The 20,435-nt window shown below is 30.7% G+C and overlaps 4 protein-coding genes across 7 annotated transcripts; 2 read left to right on the top strand and 2 right to left on the bottom strand.

Annotated features, from left to right (window-relative positions):
* Window positions 1-904: 904 nt before the first annotated feature.
* Window positions 905-3,183, bottom strand: FLA7 (FASCICLIN-like arabinoogalactan 7). 2 transcript variants are annotated; one of them, XM_047294362.2, is made up of 2 exons: window positions 3,029-3,183; window positions 905-1,995 (listed from the first exon to the last, which is right to left on the bottom strand). In XM_047294362.2, exon 2 carries the CDS (start codon window positions 1,935-1,937, stop codon window positions 1,164-1,166), a length of 774 nt encoding a protein of 257 aa, XP_047150318.1. In that variant the 5' UTR covers window positions 1,938-1,995; window positions 3,029-3,183; the 3' UTR covers window positions 905-1,163. The 2 variants fall into 2 exon arrangements, with proteins under 2 accessions (XP_047150318.1, XP_047150317.1); XM_047294361.2 differs by having other exon boundaries at window positions 2,928-3,084.
* A 3,852-nt stretch (window positions 3,184-7,035) lies between these two features.
* Window positions 7,036-9,382, bottom strand: SCN1 (Immunoglobulin E-set superfamily protein). The gene is made up of 5 exons (XM_088104504.1): window positions 8,902-9,382; window positions 8,451-8,517; window positions 8,042-8,260; window positions 7,841-7,965; window positions 7,036-7,337 (listed from the first exon to the last, which is right to left on the bottom strand). The coding sequence occupies exons 1-5, from the start codon at window positions 9,106-9,108 to the stop codon at window positions 7,263-7,265; spliced, it is 693 nt and encodes a 230-aa protein (XP_087960630.1). The 5' UTR covers window positions 9,109-9,382; the 3' UTR covers window positions 7,036-7,262.
* Window positions 9,383-13,269: 3,887 nt separating this feature from the next.
* LOC124828690 (uncharacterized) lies at window positions 13,270-14,399 on the top strand. Its single transcript, XM_047302044.2, has 2 exons — window positions 13,270-13,410; window positions 13,613-14,399. Exons 1-2 carry the CDS (start codon window positions 13,396-13,398, stop codon window positions 14,144-14,146), a joined length of 549 nt encoding a protein of 182 aa, XP_047158000.2. The 5' UTR covers window positions 13,270-13,395; the 3' UTR covers window positions 14,147-14,399.
* Window positions 14,400-14,739: 340 nt separating this feature from the next.
* Window positions 14,740-16,903, top strand: LOC124828691 (PTB domain engulfment adapter). Of its 3 annotated transcripts, none has more exons than XM_047302047.2 (4): window positions 14,742-15,031; window positions 15,260-15,341; window positions 16,014-16,172; window positions 16,542-16,903. In XM_047302047.2, the coding sequence occupies exons 1-4, from the start codon at window positions 14,852-14,854 to the stop codon at window positions 16,550-16,552; spliced, it is 432 nt and encodes a 143-aa protein (XP_047158003.1). In that variant the 5' UTR covers window positions 14,742-14,851; the 3' UTR covers window positions 16,553-16,903. The 3 variants fall into 3 exon arrangements, with proteins under 3 accessions (XP_087952860.1, XP_047158003.1, XP_047158001.1); XM_047302045.2 differs by having other exon boundaries at window positions 14,745-15,031; window positions 16,582-16,903; XM_088096734.1 differs by lacking the exon at window positions 16,542-16,903 and having other exon boundaries at window positions 14,740-15,031; window positions 16,014-16,528.
* Window positions 16,904-20,435: the final 3,532 nt, after the last annotated feature.

Genomic DNA, 20,435 nt, shown 5'->3' with positions numbered 1-20,435 from the left:
TAAACAGAGACGTTCGTATTTTTCTAAGTTATCAATAAAGTAACAGTAGTTTTTCTTTATTATCAAATTAAAAATAATACTGAGTTTTTATTTATTTATTTATCTCCTTTTATTTCCTTTAATTTGTAATGATTTCAAAGCTAAATATGGGATCTTATAGATTCGATAATAGTACTTCACGCCTTCAATCAATGGTTAACGGTTCAAGTCATGATGAACCAGACATTAACCATTATTAAAGATGTTTGTTCAAAAACATCATTGTATACAACACAACTCAAAGTTAAAACAAACCCTTCTGCAATTTTCAAAGAGTAAAGAAATACAAAATTCTAAATCACCAAAAAACTACATTAGTTTCACTGGTTTCACTTGATATGAAAGTCTCATATCGACTAGAAATAAGACCAATTTAAAATATATAAACAAGTTTAGAAAGTCCCGTATCGATTAGAGATAAGACCGATTTAAAATATATAAACAAGTGTTTGGAAGCATGATAATCATCCTTAATTATTTTTATTCATAGTGAGTCACCTCTGATATGACTGTTATTGAATTTATGTAGACCTGAATAAAACAGTACAAATTAACCACTTCCTAATTATCTTTGCAATTACTTTGAAGATGATGATGACATTGCAAAGATATCTTGGCCAATATTACTTTAGCATCTGATAATTATCAAGCTTTCTTTTTCGTCAAGGAACTATCAACTTTAATCAATTATGCTTACAAAACCTAGCACAGCAAGTTTGCAACGAAAACTTCCACTTACACATGCCACAAGGATAGGAAAAAAATGTTCATTTTTAATTTAATTGAAGAACGATAAAAAGGGTTATTGTGAATCAGTCAATCCATTATTTTCAGGAAACATCCCTTTAGGGAATAGAGTCTGAACTTGAGGAATAAACTTTAACTTTAAGTGATGGCATTAAAACTCTCCAAAAAGGGTAGATACAGTCATAAGATAACAACCACATAACATGGCAACCACATGCTATGAGATTTTAAAAAAATAGTATAACAGCAGAAATCACATTCATACAGATATTGAATAACACTTATGTTCAAAAAAAATGGATTCAAATCAAAGCAAGTGCACCAAATGTAGATACATAAACATAATCTAAATTAAATATTGAACAGGAAGAGTCCCATCAGAAGAGCACCAGCACACCAAAAGATGCCAGGACAAGGTTGGCCCAGATTCCAAAGCTGATGATGAGCTTGTGAGAAGAGGAGGCATCAAGAGAAGATGATGGAGAAGATGATTTGCTGTCTGCACTGTGTTCGGTGGGAGAATCTGCAGCTGGGGCAATATCAGGAGTTGGTGCTGGAGCAGGTGCTGGAGGTATATCAGTGCCAAAAATTGCCTCAGGAAGTAGCACCTTGTCAACTTGGTATATAGCAACAGGATCTGTGGAATGAACAGCACTGCTCACCTTGGTCTTTGACCATCCTGAATTGATGAGCACTGTCCCAGAATTATCAGTGAAATTCAAAGTGTAATCCCCTCCAGCAAATGTGGGAGTGGAGCTGGTTTCGCTAAGTTTTGTGAAGTCAGCCAGAGAATAGAAATGAGGCAAGGCATGGAAGAGGATCACTTGCTTTATCTGGTCAGAGGTGAGATTGGACAGAGCAGATTTCTTCACAGATGAAAAGGCAGTGTCCTTAGGAACAAAGATGGTAATTCCTTCTTCGGTGTTGTTGGCTTGGTTTTGGAAAGTGTCAATCACTTTGGTGGATTCAAGGTATCCAAGAAACTTGTGAAATGGACCAGCAACACTGAGCAACTCAGTAAGGTTGACAAAGTCTGGTGCTGGGGCTGGTGCTGGAGTTGGGCTCAGAGAGGGAGGACTAGCAGTTTTGGCAAATGCTGAACTGAGAAGCAGCATCATGTTGCTGATAATGAAAAGCGTAGAAAACTCCATAATTTCCTTGGATGCTGATTTATCCTACCCTTGCAATATCAAAAGTCTCTCCAAATTCCTATGAGAAAAAAGCTCCACAGTGGTTAGAACTTAGATCCCATCTCAACAAAACCTACCCCACCTTTTGTAAAAAGCTAAATAATGCAGAATAGAAAATGAACTCCGAGTTCAAACTCAATCTCTAATGAATAAACAACATAAACAATCATAAATCCTTTAATTTTTTCTACCAATCCTTCTCTTCACATCACATCTCACTGAAAAGTTGTCTATAGCTTACTAATAATATCTAGAGACCAACCAACGTAATGGCTGCAACCAGATCTTACAAAAGTTAACATACAAGAACAAAAGACAAAACATTCAACAGAATATGAAACGCACAAAGGAAGATCTAGCAATGCAAATTGAACCACAACGAGCAGAGGGAATTTCAGATCGGAGCATGATATATACACTACAGCAAATCAATAGAACCGAGGAGCACTTCAAATGTGTTAATTTTGCTTCACACCAGCGGAAAAAATGTTAAATTCAGAACAGCATGCGAGTCCCGGAACAGTACATTTCCAAATGCTAAATTGAAGATTAAGACACCTAGTGAAACAATAATCGAAAGATTTTTATATGTTTCTAAAAGAAAACCATGATGGTCCCATGGCAAAGCGAATGAATCCTTTGGAAGCGCAATTCCCCCACAAAGTTCCGAACTTGGTGAATGTAGGTGAGTTAGGGAAGTGAAGTACAGAATGGCAGAGTTGAAATCATTCCCCCCGAACCCCATAACGGAATGAGACAGATCTAGAGTAGCTGATCCAAAATCAGAAGCACCCACAAGACAAAAATGACATTCAGATGTGAAATGCAAGAAAAGCTAAAACTTTTGCACCAAACCATTAATTGAGGGACACCCAGAACAACAAAGTTAAAGCAAAGAACAAAGTTAAAGCAAATACATGCATGAGCATGAGATTGAAGAAGAACACAGACCTGAAAAAAGAGGAATTCAGAGAGAGAAAGAGAGAGAATGTGAAGGACGAAGAATGAGAAATGGAGAAAGGGTATATAAAGATGAAATGGAGGGTACGTACCAGCTGGAAGGGAAGATGGAGAGAGAGATAAGGGTATTGGATACAGCAAATTGGTTCTATTCTCTACTTCTACTTCTACTTGAACTTCTACTTGTTGTGTGAAGATATAATATACTTTAATGGAAAATGCATATCTGGAACACACTTTTTTCTAGGCTTGTATGGTGGCCTTTCTATATCTGCTTTAACTAATTACTTCCTTAGCCCATCATAGACCAACCTTGCACTCTACCCCACAATTTTCCATCTCCCATTTTTTCATCTTCCTAACCGACACACATAATGCTTCCTACTTATTTATTTACATCACCAAAAATGAAGCTGACATTTAGCCATACCATTGCCATACTCAAATCTCACCATGCCACTACAAACCACATTTCCTAGATGCCTACAAAACTACATCCTACTACACAAGAACCAATTCATGGTTAGATGTTCTAACTCTATCAATATCCCTTTTTCCACAAAATCTAATATCAAAACTTTCATGGTTTGATGTAAAAAGTATACATTTTTTGGATGTGTGGAAATTTGTTGTTCATATTTCATTAATGGGTAACCGTAGTTTCAAGAGACACATTAAGTCAAGTAAAAAAGTTTGGATCTTTTTGCATAGGAAATCAACATTTCTCTCTTGTTCTTCGCCCCTTTTGACTATTTTAATAAATTAATTATTCGTATGTTGTTGTGCAAAGCAAATGAATTTAAACTCTTTGTAAAGTGATCGCGATTCTTTTATCACGTTCACAACACGAGAATGATAGTTTTTGGTGAAATTAAACATGGTAACAATTAAAACATACCGACATAAAAAAAATTAATACAATTGCCGAATTGTTTGGATTAAATTACCTAAGATCGCCACAAAATATAGATATGTAAACAATACAAAACACAAAATTGTTATGTTCTTAAATTAAAAAAGATTATACTCATGGTATATTGTCTTGATTTGTAGTGATTTTTTTTATTACATGTTACTTTTGTTTATATAATTAAATTTTTAAATAAGATCTTATTTACCAAATTTAGTAATATTAACGCCATTATTCTTATTTTGTAATTTATACACGAGTAATTGTAAAATTTACAAGGATTTTGTTATTTGTTGAACTAAGTGGATCTCATGATTTGTTACATATCATTTTGTTAAAAAAATGATTACATAGAGATTGAATGAATAATATTGCTTTCAAGGGACTCCATCGTATTTTTTAAAAATAAAATAATGTCAAATACAACAATTTAAGCAAATTATATTTCTTGAAATATCACTGTCAATTAAGTTGACGTAAGAGGCCATCAATTTTAGTGTTAATTGTAGCAAGACGAGGTATATAACCTTGGATTAAAAAATTGTTCATACTTCGTGAAGAATATAGACACTTGATTTGTTTTTTTTATGGCATGTTTTATGTTCATTTTTTACGTTGTTGTTACAAAAACAATTTGTTTCTACTGAGTTTTTTACAATGTAAAATAAAAATAAATGAATGTAACAACCTTATGATCTAAATTATACCATAAATGTGTACGAACTAGTATTAATAAACTATGTTATCTTATGTTTTGATTGCAACTTCCAAAAAAACTACATCGTACAAGTTTATCTTAGTAAATACGTTACCAATTATAGGATTTATTTAGCACACAAGGCTTAAATAAAATTTTACAGTTTATCTTGCGAAATATGAAGGTGAGTTTGATATATATATATATAAATACTTTCCTTTAATTATTCTTTCAATTTATTAAGTCTCCAAACTCTTTTGTTTCCAGTGTCCTTTAAATTCTAAAATATAGCATGTTTCCATTTTGTGGCTATAAAGTGCATATATTTTATATGATAAGCTAAAGAAAATAAAATTTCTTCATTGAAATTTTTACTTAATGTTTATTACTCAAACTTTAGTCGACTATCTTTCTATAATAATTGACATTATTGATGTTGGGAAAAGTCATCTTACAAATTATTTCATAAGCTTATTTTTAACGCAAATAAAATGAAGATATCAATGTAATGTGCAACTTTATTGGACAGAGTATTTATTATTACGTTAAAAGCTATAGTTAATAATTATTTAAGAGTATAATAATTAGAGAGGGAGGTTTTTCCCTACACCTCCAATGGTTTCTCCCTGAACCTTCAATTTTTCCAAAATTTTCATAATTAACCTTAATGTATTTATTTTACTCATCAAGATAATATATATAAAAACAAAAAGAAATGTTCTTAACTAGATAGACTAAAGAAAAAAATTTATAACTAAAGCGATCAATTGAGTAAATAGTTTATAATTTTATATGAAAAATATTTAAAATTCAAATTCAAATATATTTCCCTTTTCTCTTACTACGTGAAAAATAACATATATAATGTTTTAACAATTTTTTTTTTCTTATAGTTTCATATACGACAATGTATTCATAATATTAATGAAAAAAAAACTTATCCCACAAATTTATCTAAACAACTACATTAAAATATAATTGTAAGGTAAGAAACACACTTATTCGATAAATTTGAAACAAAAATCTAGATTGAGTACTTAAGGAATGGAACCCGCTTCACATTTTCACCATCTTTTTTCTTTTAATAATTTCATGTTTAATTACTTTTTTAATCTCTATATTTACACAGATTTCATGTTAATTTTAGTTTTTATCTCTAAAATTTTATCTCTTTTCATCTTTAAAGATACAATTTGAAGTTTATTTTAGATTATATTAGAACTTATCTCTAGAGTTTAAGGGAAAGAATGACTTCAAAGAGATTTAAAACCCAGAATAAATCCCCTTTCCCTTAGGGTTTTCGAAAATAGAAGAGAAAAAACGAGAGAAAGAAAGAAAGGAAGAATGAGCTTATGCATGCAACACTGACCCGATTACCTTTTATAGCCTATGGGCCTCGTAACCAGGCCCAAAACGAACAAAAACTAATCTGATGCAAAAAAAATAAAATAACATTTTACACATACCAGTAGGCCAAACTTATATAATCTTGATGAGTAAAATAAACTTCAAATGGTATGTTGATGAAAAAACATACAATTTTAAAGATAGAAACTAAAATTAAGGTGATGTTTGTATAAATATAGAGATTAAAAAAGTAATTAAACCTGAAATTACTAAAAGAAAAAAGATGGTGAAAATATGAAGTGGGCTCTCCATTCCTTAAGTACTCAATCTAGATTTTTGTTTGAAATTTGTTGAATAAGTGTGTTTCTTACCTTACAATTATATTTTAATGTAGTTGTTTAGATAAATTTGTGGGATAAGTTTTGGGTTTTTTTTTTTCCATTAATATTATGAATACATTGCCGAATATGAAAACTATAAGAAAAATAATTGTTAAAACATTATATATGCTATTTTTCACGTAGAAAAGGAAAATATAATTGAATTTGAATTTTAAATATTTTTCATATAAAATTATAAACTATTTACTCAATTGATCGCTTTAGTTATAAAGTTTTCTCTTTTAGTCTATCTAGTTAAGAACATTTATTTTAATTTTTATATATATTATCTTGATGAGTAAAATAAATTACAAATGGTATCTTTATAGATTAAAGAATTAGGAACTAATATATTAAGGTGGAATTTTTGTAAATTGAGATTAAAAAATTAGGAATTTATTCAAGCATGGTTTGATACATATTTCCCCCTTATCTTTTATCTATTTGCTTGAAACTAGATACAGTTCAATTATTTCTTTTAAATTATGAAACATTAAACCAGGTCAATTCTTTAATCAACTTAACTTCGTTCTACCAAAAAAAACGTATATTTTGTTAAATTAATTATCATTAAACCAAAATATTTTTCCAGTTTAAGATCATTTTTAAGCCAAATTTCATCTATAGACTCAGTAGACATGACTAAACTGTAAGGCTTGAAGATAGACAACTGCAATGAGTCATCACAAATCACTGAAGATAAGGAACGTGAAAACTGGTTCTAAACTGAGTTTCCTAAAAGATCATAACACGACTGAACAGATGAAATAAAAGGCATGTTTATTGGGAAAGTTACAAAAGAATGCTCTTTGGCTTTGTCTCTTTAGTCAATACAAAACAAATACAACTGAATATTTTAGTACAAACAAGAATTCAGTAAACTACCATTATATAGATATAGATATATGAACTGTTAAGTCAATAGAATAAAAATAAGAACATGTTTGACTAAATGGAGAAGCAGAAGCAAATTTGGCAGATTGACACCATGTTCAAGCCGCCCATTCCTTCTTAATATCAAAAGTATAGTTGATCTCCAAGTAGCATTTGTTGTCATCATCAAGAAACTGCAAAAGGAAAATATTATAATATCACGTTAAGACGTAGACTTAAACCTATCTCAATTTCACGAAACCAGTCGAATTATGATGGGTTAAATATGTTTTTAATCCCTAAACTATTGGTCTTTTCTGGTTTTCATCATTTTTTTAAAATAAGGTACAATTTGGTCCTCATTCTTTTCGTAACGTTCGTTTTAGTCCTAAAAAACTAACACCGTTAAAAATTTGGTCCTCATTTAGTCAACAAAACGAGGACTAAAACCAAAGTTCTGAGGACTAAAATGAACGTTTCGAAAAGAATGAGGACCAAATTGTACCTTATTTTGAAAGAGGGACGAAAACCAGAAACGGCCAATAGTTTAGGGACTAAAAACATATTTAACCCAATTAAGATATTTGCACTCACTTATATACTCTAAATTGGTCTTATATCTGATCGTCGTGGAAATTCCAACAAATACAAGTGATGATACGAGGTGGAAAGTTGAATGTATGAGTGATGATATTACCTTTGATCTTGCAGAATATGATCCTCTTGCAAATAGTCCAGAAGGAGTGGTTTCTTCAGGCATCTCATGTGTGTAAGGCTCTTGTTGAGGACTGAAAGTTCCAAGCATCTCTTTTGTGCTATCCACTGAAACCAGAATCATTGTCAGTTTTGCATGCCACAAGTTTCAACAGGAATGAGGCAGAAAAGGAATAATCATTACCCTTCACACCAGTCTTCCAAACAGTGTTGGTGTATTTTAAGCCAGACACGATATTATTGTTCACTTGGAAGGTGAATTTCAACCGATATTGACTACCTTCCTTTAGAGTGAACCATAAACCCTTTGGATTCCCATCTTCAGGAATGGGAAGAACAATGTCATCTCTATCAGGAGAGACAATAGACAAGCTACTGATTTTCACTTCAGGGTCCAAAATTTCTGGAAACAAACATCAAGTCATAATCGATTTTAACACTTCAAAAAACTGATATATATACCTATGTTGCAGACTTTGTAACAGTTATCTCAGATATCAAACATAACTACTCTGATGTCAATATTCCTTTGGGTGTTATGAATGCATCTGATCTTAAACACGAGAAAAAGGCTGTTAAGAGATAAAAAAAACCTGCAACATTGTTCACATCTACACTTCCAAGGAGTTGCTCCTTCCATCTCCTTAAACTTTCATCATCCTACGTAACCAACCAAAGAAAGTGAATTAAATGATACACAAAACACATAATAGATTAAAAAGTAGATTTTAAGCCTAACTCAACTTCACACAATAACCAGTTTAAAGCAGGCTTTATACCATTTATATATTATAAATTGATCTTATCTTTAATCGACTAACACACTTACTCGTCAATGTATATACATATCGGGGCATGAGACTAAACATTAACGGATATCCCATATTAACTCGATAACGGATGTCCCATATTAACTCGATAGTGGATAAAACAATATGTCGAGCCAAATAGACTTCTAATACGATGTTAAGAATTAGATTTAAACCTAATTCAATCCAGCTTAAACGATTTGTATTGTTTTGTTGTGTGGGAATGCTAACAAACCTTATCTTTCTCGAGGTGTTCTTTAAGAGTGCATTGAGGACCCAATTGAATTTTGGATCCGGGTTCATCCTCTTCTTCTTCAGTTGCATAGATAGAAGCCTCACTCACTTGCCTGCTCACGGGCTCACCTTCGTTTTTGTGAGTTTCGTTTTCATGATCTGTTGCCTCATTGTTCTCGCCGGTTTCTTTGTTTTCATCGAACCCCATGTTCTTGGAACTCGATACAGCTCCAACAGGGAAGGTGGTTAACTCATCAACCGTCACAAGGGACAAGAATAGTGAATGAAATCCCACCAAAGAAATGGGATAGAGAAAATGAACACTACGCAATTCAAGAATACAAAAGTGTTTTGAAGGGATCAGTGGAGCTGAAAAAAACAATTATAGCTTGTGTCTTCCAAAACCCAAAAATGATCATTAACTATAAGCAAAAAAGGAAAGAGACGACAAAGGAAAAATGACATATTTGTCTGGTAGCGTGTTTTTTTGTGGTCAGATGGTCAATATTTGAGGAGGAAAGAGATGTTTATGGGTGATTTTAGGACATGGTCGAGTGGTGATCCGAAATCTTTGCTAACGTTCACTTATTATTGGTTTGACGAGGGGACACGAAATGTTTTCTTCAAAATTAATTTCAATTTTGTATTAGTTTTTTGGATTAAGAAAATTATCTTACTATTTTTTGATAAACAACATCAATTTAAAAATATTTTTTTTCTTCTAAATAATTTCATTGCTATTTTTCTTGAGAGAGAATCATGGGTTGGTTAGAAACTCCATCCCGCAACAAAGACTGATCTTATGATCTACTTCAAATTATAAAATGTTTATTTTTTCTTTTTTTTTTACATATTGTATTCATTGAATGAGTTCCTTCCTTTCTATGATTTTTTTTTCAGTAATAGTGTCTTGAACATGATTGATCAATTAATAATGTAGAAAAATAGTAAGTTTAATATACTTATTCAGGGAAATTTTCAAAATTGATTCTATAACACAATGATTTAATAATTTATTAATTTGTACATCTTTTGTAGAGTTAAAATAAAAAGAAATTCAAGTATAATTTGTTCCAATTTTCTATCGATACTTCTAATGTTATTCTTAATATGGTGATTTTGTATTGGGATTTTGATAAAGGGATATTGGAGTTATCCAAAAAAATAAGAGTTTTTTTTATTCTATCCACACTTTTTTTTTACACTGTCCCATTTTTTATACGAAAATATCCTTCATAAAAATTTGTATTGTTAAATATAATGCTCTAATACTTTGGAAACAAGTTTTTATAATGTGATCCTCTTTACACCATGGAAAAAATGTCGTGTAGAGATACATTACATAACTAGTCTTGATAATATATATTAAAATAAAACAACATATAGTTTTTGTAAAATTTGTGCAAAAAAGCAAGGGTGAAGCTGGGAGGGAAAGTGAGTGATGTTTGGAGAATATAAAACATGATATAAAATGAGGAGTGTGAAGAGTAAAATTGAAGTGTACAAAGAAACATAAAAATGGAAAGAGAAAAGAGCAAATATGAGGTGTGAATAACACTTCAAGCTTTTACTATTTACACACCCATAGTTATTACCTTCTCCACCTCATTAATCACATATTAAAATATTCTTCTTCTTTACCCTACGTTTCCATTGCAACTAAAACTATTGTTACCACCGTGTCTTCTTTTTTACTGCACTCTTTAAAAGGAGAGAGAGAGAGAAAAATAAAAACATTGGATTTTGTGAAAAAAATTGTTCTAAAAAGTATTTAGTATATTTTAAAATGTTTGTTTTGAAAATTTCACGTATTTTTGAAAAATTTACCCAAAAAAAATTAAAAATTAAAAAACAGAGAGTAAAATATTAAGGATATGATACTTTGAAAACATTTTTTTTATAACATTTTAACATCATTTATGTGTCATCTTGTGGTTGGTCCAAAATTACTCTACAATCAATAATAATAATCATAAACAGCAACATGGACCAATCACATAATAACACATAAATAATGTTAAAATGTTGTCAAATATCATTATTCAAATATTAAATGACACCTAATTTTTTTTTTTTAGTCACGGATTGTTTGGTAACGTTTGAGGGCATTATTGCAGCTATTGATGCCCTGGACAAACACATTTGGCAATAACTTTTTTCATGTGTCTGTTTCCAGATTTACAGCTATAAGAGTTACTGTTATGTATGCCTTTGTTAGGTAAATAATTCCAATGTGAAAGATGATGTGATACACAAATTTTAATTCCTAGGCCTAATCATTCTATTTTGGAGCCACTAGCATCTACAATTTCATTAACTCTTTATCACCAATTCTTCTCACAATTTCTAAAAATTCCCTCAATACATTTATGGTTGTTTTTCTTACATTTCCACATTCCGAAAATAGTTTCGAAATTACGTTTTTTCTCGATAAATTTCGAAATTGATTAAAGATTTAAAAAATCTTTCAATAAATTTTAAAATTAATTAAAATAAATCTTTTTTAACAGATTTTAAAATATAGGGTCTTTTGAATTATAAAGGACAATTTTAAAATTTTAAAAAATATAGAGATATAAAAAAATGTGTGAAAAATACAAATAAAAATAGTCAAAAATTTAAACAATACTTAGGAGTTTATTTGACATTTCATACAAATTAACGCACACATTTTTTACAATTGTACAATACGAAACACAACAGAACATGTCAATGGTGGCATCATTCATGAACTTTGGTTTTACAAATGTAGTCTCATCTCATCACATCAAAATCAAAAGGAGAAGCAGAGGTCGGTGTGTGATTTCCACGTGTCACGTAGCGATTGGGGGAAACTTCGGTACCAGATGTGAATCTCCTGGCAGGGCCTACTAAGATGGGCCCACTGAGATGGACCTAATGGCCCACCAGCCGACCAAGGCCCACATTGTTTAGGTGAACGACGGTTTGTTGCTTTACTTACGTCAGGGTCTGATCTGGAGCCATCCTCCATTTATTTATTTGTTTGTTTGGGATCCATCACCGGAACATTTCATTTCACTGCTCCCAAAATTATTTCTAGTATACTCACAAAATTCTATCAATTTTTTTCTGTTATCTATCTTTTTCATTTAATAATGTAATTTTTTTCCTAAATAAAATTAAAGTATGGGCTAAATATATTTGTAGTTTCAATTCAAAATTTTGTTGGCATTATACATTCTGATTTTTAAATTTTAAAAATAAATAACTGCATTAAATTTTTATTGGTTATATGTAAATATTGTTTGACACGTTGATGAAATATATTTATTTATTTTGAAAATTTGAAACAAAATATATTAAAGTTTGAAACTTCAGACATGTTTTAGTTATGGGTGGATATTATTTGTTCAATAAATCTTAAATATTCTAATACTCATCTTTACAATGTTATCTCATGTTAAAGTCAAATGAGTGAAAATGGATTGAATTTAATATTTAATGTATAATAAATATAATTATTTATTTCTTTATCTTAAATTTGAGTTTGTAAATTTTAAGATGTACTTTGCATTATTAATCGTCTAATTTTAATCTAACTAATTTTTATTAAATCTAAATGTTGTTTAAAAGTAAGTATTAGATTTGTATGATCTTAGTTTATGAATATATGAACTGTCTGGTCATAGTTTATTTAAAAGATCATGATATTTTAATAATTTTTTTTAATAATTTGTCACTATTTTATTGGTTCGTATATTTGAAATGAACCAATCACACGTTAACACGTGTTGTTCTTATAAAAAAACTGTCTAAAAGACTTGTTAACGATATATTTCCCTTATCCGGACCATACACTACATGACATATTTAACTAAAGTATTAATTGTGATCAAATTTAAAAATTATGACAGCAAATTTTGAGCAAAGAGATGAAAGTCACACATGTTATTTAAACAACCTATCTTCAAACTAATAATTATAAGAATCAATCTTACACGTTAGAATAGGGTACTGATATATGTGTCATGAAAATTCTGAGAGATGAATTAATGCATAAGAATGAGAAATGTAGTTTACTGCTAAACCAGTTAACAGAAGCATTTGCAAGTTACAACTATTTGCCACAAACGATGATTGAATAAGCATGTATGAATTTGATAGTTCCCCCTGTAAATCCGACTGCACAAAGCACAGAAACTTAGAAGCAAAAGAATGATGATCTCAATGAAAATCGTCCTCCATTATTCAAGCTAGTAGCAGAGAGATCCGAAACAAAGATTATAAAATAATAATATAACCTCATCTCTAAGCCTTTGTCACCATTATTGCCAAACATGCTTATTAACATTCAGTAATGGAGGGGTCAAATCCCAAGATTCTTCATGTGTCCCCACCTCTCCGTTTCTTTCATCAACAACACCCTTTTAACTCTATATAACCCACTCTCAATGCTCATTTCTTTTCATCAAAACCTTAGCCTTCTATAACTTTCCTCCTTTTCAATCACTTGCATATATTCTTTGCTATTCCAATGGCCACTGTTGAGGTAACTCCATTCAATCCTTCCCTATAGTATATTTTGCAGCAATACATTAACCAACGATTATGAAGTAAAGAAGAGCAAGAAGTGTTGAAACTGCACTCCTACCACCTTATTATGTTGTTGTTGTTGTTTTCTCAGCAGAGTTAAAGTTAGGATTTTGATAAACAAAATATGAATTTTCATCTGAATAAATTGTTTTTGTTAGGTTGTATCAGCAAAGATTGCCCTCCCAGAGGACAAGATAGAGGCATCATTGAAGGGTGACGAGGCAAAGAAAGAAGAAATTGCTGCAACTCCAACACCAACACAAGCAGCAGAGTCTGTCACTGAGAAAACCGACGAGGCCCCAGAAGCAGCAGCCTCAGAAGACAAGCCCTCGGTCGAAGTTGAGACTAAAGAAGTGGCAGAAGAGGTTACAGAAGAGGTTGCAGAAGAGCCAACAGTTGAGAAGACGGAAGAGGAAACTTCAAAGGAAGAAGCTGAGACAGAAGAAGCAAAAGAAAATGCTGATCCCGATGAGGTGAAAACAGCAGAAGCTGTGACAGTGACAGAGACTGAGAAAGAAGATGATGGTGTAGCGAAGGAAGAGGTAAAGACAGAAAGCCCAGAAGGGAAAAGCGAGGAGGAGAAGGTTGAGACAGAAGGGTCGGATGAAAAGAAAGAGGAGGAAGTGATAGCAGAAGGTGAGAAGAGCGAGGAGGTGGCAGTGACAGAGGCTCCGACAGAGACGACCGAGTAAAGAAAATATGCAGTTTGCATCATTATGTGTTGTTGTTGTTGCATGTGTTTTGTTTTGTTTGCTTAGTGGTCTAATAAAAGATGTAGCGAAATAGGAAGAATGGAGGGATAGTTGAGTTCAGACATGGCAACAACTCCATCCAAAGTAGTACTAGTATCTATCAATGATGTCTGTCATGTTTCTTGTGTCATTCTGCATGCAGGATAACTTTCTTTCATCAAATAAATACGTAGATTATTGCTATCTTATATTATATGCTGTTTCTTTTTCGAAATCTTTAATTTAGGAATGAGATCAGACTCTAATCTGGTTAAAATCCATTTTTATTCCTACTGAAAAACACAATTAAAGGATGAAAACAAAGAAATTAATTTATAAAATAACAATTCAAACAGCATCACAGAGATAATAATGCTACAGTTCCCTACTATGATATATCTATACAAATATTCCTTTATACGAATTTTAGCGTTAAAAAATAATGAAGTGACAAATATTCTTATCATTAAAAATATAAAATAATTTTATTTAGTTAATTTAAATAAATAAAAGTGTAGGTTATTTATTTTTAGAAAAAGAATAAATTAAAGGGATATTTCGACATGAAATTTGAGGCAGAGAAGATAGAGTTGAATTGAGCCCTTTAGTTTAGCGGTGTCTGTAATCTATGTAGATTTTGGCTTTGGTAGTTATTGTGGCAGAAAAATGGCGTCGTTGTTTTCGAATTCTCCAATGGTAAGAGGAAGAGATGAAGTGTATGTTGCTGCAATGCCTCTGAGGGCTACAAAGGGACCACCCCAGTTGCTTATGTCTGCTGCTTACTCTCTCAATTTCTGGGATTTGCAGCATTTCATGGTCATCATCAAACCCTATTCACCTTCTCAGGTCAATTTCCCTTCTTTCTCATTCTTATATTTCCTTCCTGGCACCAACTGATTACCCTTCATTTTTTTCTTAAAAATGAAATTAAACCAGTCTTTTGTAATCTGTGTAATTTAATTTAATGCTTATTGGGAATAGAAATGTTGGCTTATTTTTGTTTCAGTAATTTAGTTCTTTTTTGCTTCATTCAGGCTTGAGTTCTAATCTGATAAAATGGTAATGCCTTTTCAGGTTCTGGTTTTTGATTTTCAGCCCAAAGATCCTGAAGATATATATGTGGCACTGGCAGCTTTGTATGGTACAGCAGTGCCAGGTAAGAGAAGAAGATAAGTAGAATAAAATGAAGGAAAATGTTTCATAAATTAAACTTAGCTTGTATATAAACTAATTGGCAGAAATTATCTTGTATTAGTTTATACAGAAATTGATGCTTACATTGATTTTAGTTTATGCAGATTTCTTTTTCCATGAGTACTTCTGGAGAAGTTTAGATGCGTGTCTTGTATTTTTATTCTTACATTGGTCTTTTGTGCTTTTACTGCTGTACTAGAATGTGATTGCAGTTGGACAATCATATAGAAAAAAACCACAATCTGAATATCTTAAAACGATGAAAGATGTCGTTCTCTGTGGATGTTGCATATGCTTTGCTTCGGCATATGAACTTTTATGTTATTTATACAGTTTTATTGTAGGCCTCTGTTATCATTAGTGAAAGCATATGATGAAATCTTCTCCCCTAGCATGCCAGAGGAAGATTTTCCCTGTGTTGTTCTTACTGTGGGTGCTTCAGCATCAAAAAGTTGATTCCTGATCCTTTCAGTTTTTCTAAGATGACATTATGATGTCAACCTTTTGTCATAGAAAACTTGACCATTTTGGACTGATTTATTTGTGACAGCTTTTTGAACTTTCTGATTGGACTTTATCTCCATAAATGTTAGTTATTTTTCCTTAAAATCATGAATTCTGTTCATATTCTTAGGAGCTGTTCTTGTGAGGAAGTTACAAAAGTTACCAAGAAACAAATGCTGGCTTGTTGGATATTCAACTGAGGATGCAATGGAAATAGCAGAAGAATTCAACAAAAAATGGGAAACAAATTTGAGAATTGGCCTACACGATTGTCGCGATTATACCAACAGTAAGAATTTATTCAGTATACCTTATGTTGTATATGCCCTTTTGTGGAAAGAACTTTTAGCTTCCTTGCATGCTTATATATTTACTACTTCAGTTTTATCTATCTAGGAAATCATGAATTATTGATATCTAGCATTGTAATTCAATCTGCTCTAATGTGCCATTGCACTTTGAAATTGTGTTGAAATAAGATGATCGATTTAGAAATTTTTGTTGATAATCCCACGTCGACTAGATACAAGGACAATTTAGAACATATAAGTAGGTACAAATCTCATTAAAAATCAGTTTTGTATGATTGAGTTAGACTTAAATTCCTCTTCTTACTTATTCTATCATGCAGAATTTGACTTATATTGGTTTTGTTTAGTTTTACCATGAGGTATTGAATCTTTTTGGTGAATTCAAAGGTTTGGTTAGGCAACTCACTGGCGAAAAAGATGTGCTGGAACGTCTGAGAAACATTGGTGGTTAGAGGGAATTCACTGTCTTTCTAGACAAAGTTAAACATAGTGTTTAACTTTTGTCTTTTCAGATTAATGTAGGACTTTGAGTCAAGTTTGAATTATTTTCAACATAAATGAATTCTAGTTAGTTGTATATTCATCTGTAGATAATTAGAAGTCCCAGCTAAGTAATCCTAATAATGGTGATAGATTATGAAAACTACCACGTTGTGGTTGTTGTATACTTCATTATACTATACCAGTGAATGTCGATGTTTATCTTAAACTTCATTTTGTGAAATGAACTATATCTACACTTAAATTTTAAAATAATATCAGAACTTATGCAAACGATTATTATTAGTATACTTAGTCGAAGATCATAATCAAGTTGTAATCAAATTATCTGCAAATGTCTCTTCAACTTTATGCTTGGTAAATTCAATCTTTCATGGGATATATTAAAATCTCGTATTATTTAAAGCTGTGATGAAGATATAATATATAAGTGAAGAATAAATATCTTTTTAGATAATTTCTAATAGCAATTGTCCACAAAGCATATTATTTTAATGTGGATTTTATAAATATAAATTGTTTAAAATTTTAAAACAAATTATTGAAATCGAAAAGAATTATTTACACATATTACCTTATACCCTTGACCTCCTTAAGATATTTTAGGTTGTTTAGATTTTGTTAGTTTTTAATGTTATTTTTGGGATTTATATATCCTTGTATTTTATTTTGTTCTCTTCGGATATCGGGCTCCTATGTTATTTGTGTAGTTTAAACAATGAATATGTATATGTTAGAGACATGTTATTAAAAGATATTTAAATGATATAATAAGATATCAAGATTTTAGTAATGGGTCTTTGTTGGGGTCCACCGTATGATATATTTGGGTTAGGAATGTACATAAGTTTTTCCAATTTTTAAATTTTGATTTAACCTTAGAGATGTTTCTTATCATTCTTGTGGTTGGGTTCTATCGAACGGTAGACTTTTAAGATGAATTTGGTCGTTAGTCCGAACTCTTATATCGTTTGACCGATTGAGGTTGTTTGCTTGTAAGTTGGTCATTCGGTTGGATTTGCTTGTTTGTAAGTTGGTCATTCAACCAGACTTGCTTGTAAGTTGATCATTCAACCATACTTGCTTATAAGTGGATAATCCAACTAGCTTGCTTATAAATTGGTTATTCAAAGTCTTTTGATAGATGACAATATTTTATTAGATTGAAAAACTGCTAATAAAAGAATAATTAATATATATATATATATATAAAAGTAAATATAAGTTTCAGCTGTGTCATTTATAATGTTTAAATAAGAAATGTCTTTTAGATATATGTTATTAAAAAATATTTAATGACTATTTAAAAAATTTAATAAAATTATTGAGATTTATTAAATAAGTCTTGTTGGAGTGCCTTCGGTGACATTTGGATTGGTATATACACATTTCAATGAAAATTTTTCTTTTATGAATTTGGTTTTTTGCACTTTGTTTCTTTTTCATATAATATTATTAGTTTTTGGGAGCTTATTAAGTGTAAGTTAAGTTTTATATCGAATAAAATTTAGAAAAATGAAGATAGATTTTTTAAAAGTTTTTAGTTAGAAGTGACGAAGATTTATCTCTCACTTATATATATATATATATATATTTTTAATAAATATCTTATAATAGTCCAATGTTATTTTCAAAAGTTAAAATAAGGTAAAAATAAAAAAACTTACAATCTTATTATCTTTGAATTGCATGTAAAATCATCCCAATCAAAAATTTATCCAATCCTTACGACAACTAATGAATTTTGGATTTCAAAAATGTATGTTAGGAAATGGGCCTATGGATCTCCAGTTGAAGTAAACAATTTTTTCTTGGGTGTTACTCCCTCCACCCCCACACGTCTCTTCCTCCACCTCCCCAATTTTCTAAAATGTCAATTATATCCTTCTAAAATGACAATTATATCCTCAAAAGTTAAAATTTTTTATTTTTATTATTTTAATATTTTAATTTATTTAAAACTTCTGATTTACTTCCCTCTGCACCTCTTCCTCTCTTCCATTTTCGTTTACCTTTCTCTCTTCCGTTAAGCTTCTTCTCCACCTATAACAAATTCATATTTTAACAAATTCATATTTTAACAAAATTATTACGTTTAAAAACTAACCATATATAACATTTAAAATTATAAATTTAAATATAAATTACTGTAAATAAAATAAACAAATAAAATAAAAACGAAACGTAAAAGGAACACTGCCTCTGGACGGATGACATCCTTCAACGGATGTCAACATCCGTTGAAGGCAAAACGGATGTCGACATCCGTTTTGCCTTAAACGGATGTCGACATCCGTTTTGCCTTAAACGGATGTTGACATCCGTTGAAGGATGTCATCCGTCCATAGGCAGTGTTCCTTTTACGTTTCGTTTTTATTTTACTACGTTTTGCGGCTCATGCAAGGATTATAGGCTTGGATATTAAAAGGATTATTGGAAGTATGGAAGGATTTAGGGTTTAGGATTATTGGAAGGATTATGACTACGTACCTGTAGAGGAACCACGACAAGGACACTACACCATAAACGCACTGCACCACGAACTGCACCGAGAACAAGAAGAAGATTGTTTGATAATTCTTTTCACGATCACCAAGCTTTATAGAAAAATATTTTACTCATACAAGAAACTACGTAGGTTATCAGTGAAATATGCTATAAATGAATAAAATTAAAAAACAACAATTTTAAAAATAAAATTTTACTGAGGGGCAAAATAGTAAAGGAAAGGTGGAGGAAGGGGCAAAATAGTAAAGGGGGGGTGGAGGAAGAGATGTGTGGGGGTGGAGGGAGCAACACCCTTTTTTCTTCTCAACAAAGATGAATATATTGCCTGTCACATTCATCCAAATCTCTTGCTAATGGTTGATATTTAACTTTAAATGGTCAAATCCAGTTCACTAGTACCAACTTCTTGATAACACATAAATGGGTATTTATTTAATTTAACATGTTAAAAAAAAAACTTTCAAAAGTAATAATTTATATGATAAAAGTACATCTTACAAAACATATGTATATATAAGTTAATTTTTTCCAACCATTTTCATCAAACTTTGAAAAAAAATTACTTAGTAGTAAATTAAATTCTTTTTTTTAAACTTTGAAAAAATGAAAATTATTCTAAAATATGACTATTATATATATAATATACAATATTATCCAATATTTTCCTGCAAAATTTTGATTTTAAAAAGTGAGAAAGTCATAGTGACAGAATTGATTTTTCCATGTGCTGTTTGATAGAGTATAGACTTCCTGAGTTACTTAAAGTCAGTTTAGTAGTCAGAAGCCGCCCATAATATATTATTTACTTCTTATAACTTTATTAATGTTTATATTAATTACAGAAAAATATTCGATAAAGTGGTTAATTATATTTTAACATGTAATTTTTAATATTCAAATTCCATTTAAAACAATCAATCTCCATGTGGAATAAAAAAAATTCCACAACTTGTAAAGAAAATGAAAACTATGAATTTTGAATTCAAGTTTGCCAACTCAGTATCGTTTTCTTGTTGTCACTTTCAGTCTTTAAATGAAATGATTTTCCTTTCAGTTTAGTTTTAGGTATTTTTATGTAGTGAAAATACGTGCGTATTTTGTTTTTTGTAGATAATTAATTTAATAATTACATATAAATATATAGTAATTTAAAAGAATAAATTAATAGAATAATTAAACGAGGCCTAGCTGATTATAATATTAGATGTAACAATACAAAATCTCTCATTGTC

The sequence above is a fragment of the Vigna umbellata genome, chromosome 1 (genome assembly GCF_029865625.1).
Source record: "Vigna umbellata cultivar VRB3 chromosome 1, Vumbellata_1.0, whole genome shotgun sequence".
NCBI lineage: Eukaryota > Viridiplantae > Streptophyta > Magnoliopsida > Fabales > Fabaceae > Vigna > Vigna umbellata.
The sequence above is the reverse complement of the archived record's forward strand: the minus strand, read 5'-3'. Positions and strand labels throughout refer to the sequence as shown.

Excerpts from the sequence above, each read along its gene's own strand:
- SCN1 (XM_088104504.1), bottom strand. The coding sequence starts at position 9,108 with ATGGGGTTCGATGAAAACAAAGAAACCGGCGAGAACAATGAGGCAACA. Across the intron at positions 7,966-8,041 it reads TTGGAAGACTGGTGTGAAGG|TGGATAGCACAAAAGAGATG; the intron begins GTAATGATTATT and ends TTCTGGTTTCAG. Across the intron at positions 7,338-7,840 it reads CATATTCTGCAAGATCAAAG|TTTCTTGATGATGACAACAA; the intron begins GTAATATCATCA and ends TTCCTTTTGCAG.
- LOC124828691 (XM_088096734.1), top strand. The coding sequence starts at position 14,852 with ATGGCGTCGTTGTTTTCGAATTCTCCAATGGTAAGAGGAAGAGATGAA. Across the intron at positions 15,032-15,259 it reads AACCCTATTCACCTTCTCAG|GTTCTGGTTTTTGATTTTCA; the intron begins GTCAATTTCCCT and ends ATGCCTTTTCAG. Across the intron at positions 15,342-16,013 it reads GTATGGTACAGCAGTGCCAG|GAGCTGTTCTTGTGAGGAAG; the intron begins GTAAGAGAAGAA and ends TCATATTCTTAG.
- FLA7 (XM_047294362.2), bottom strand. The coding sequence starts at position 1,937 with ATGGAGTTTTCTACGCTTTTCATTATCAGCAACATGATGCTGCTTCTC.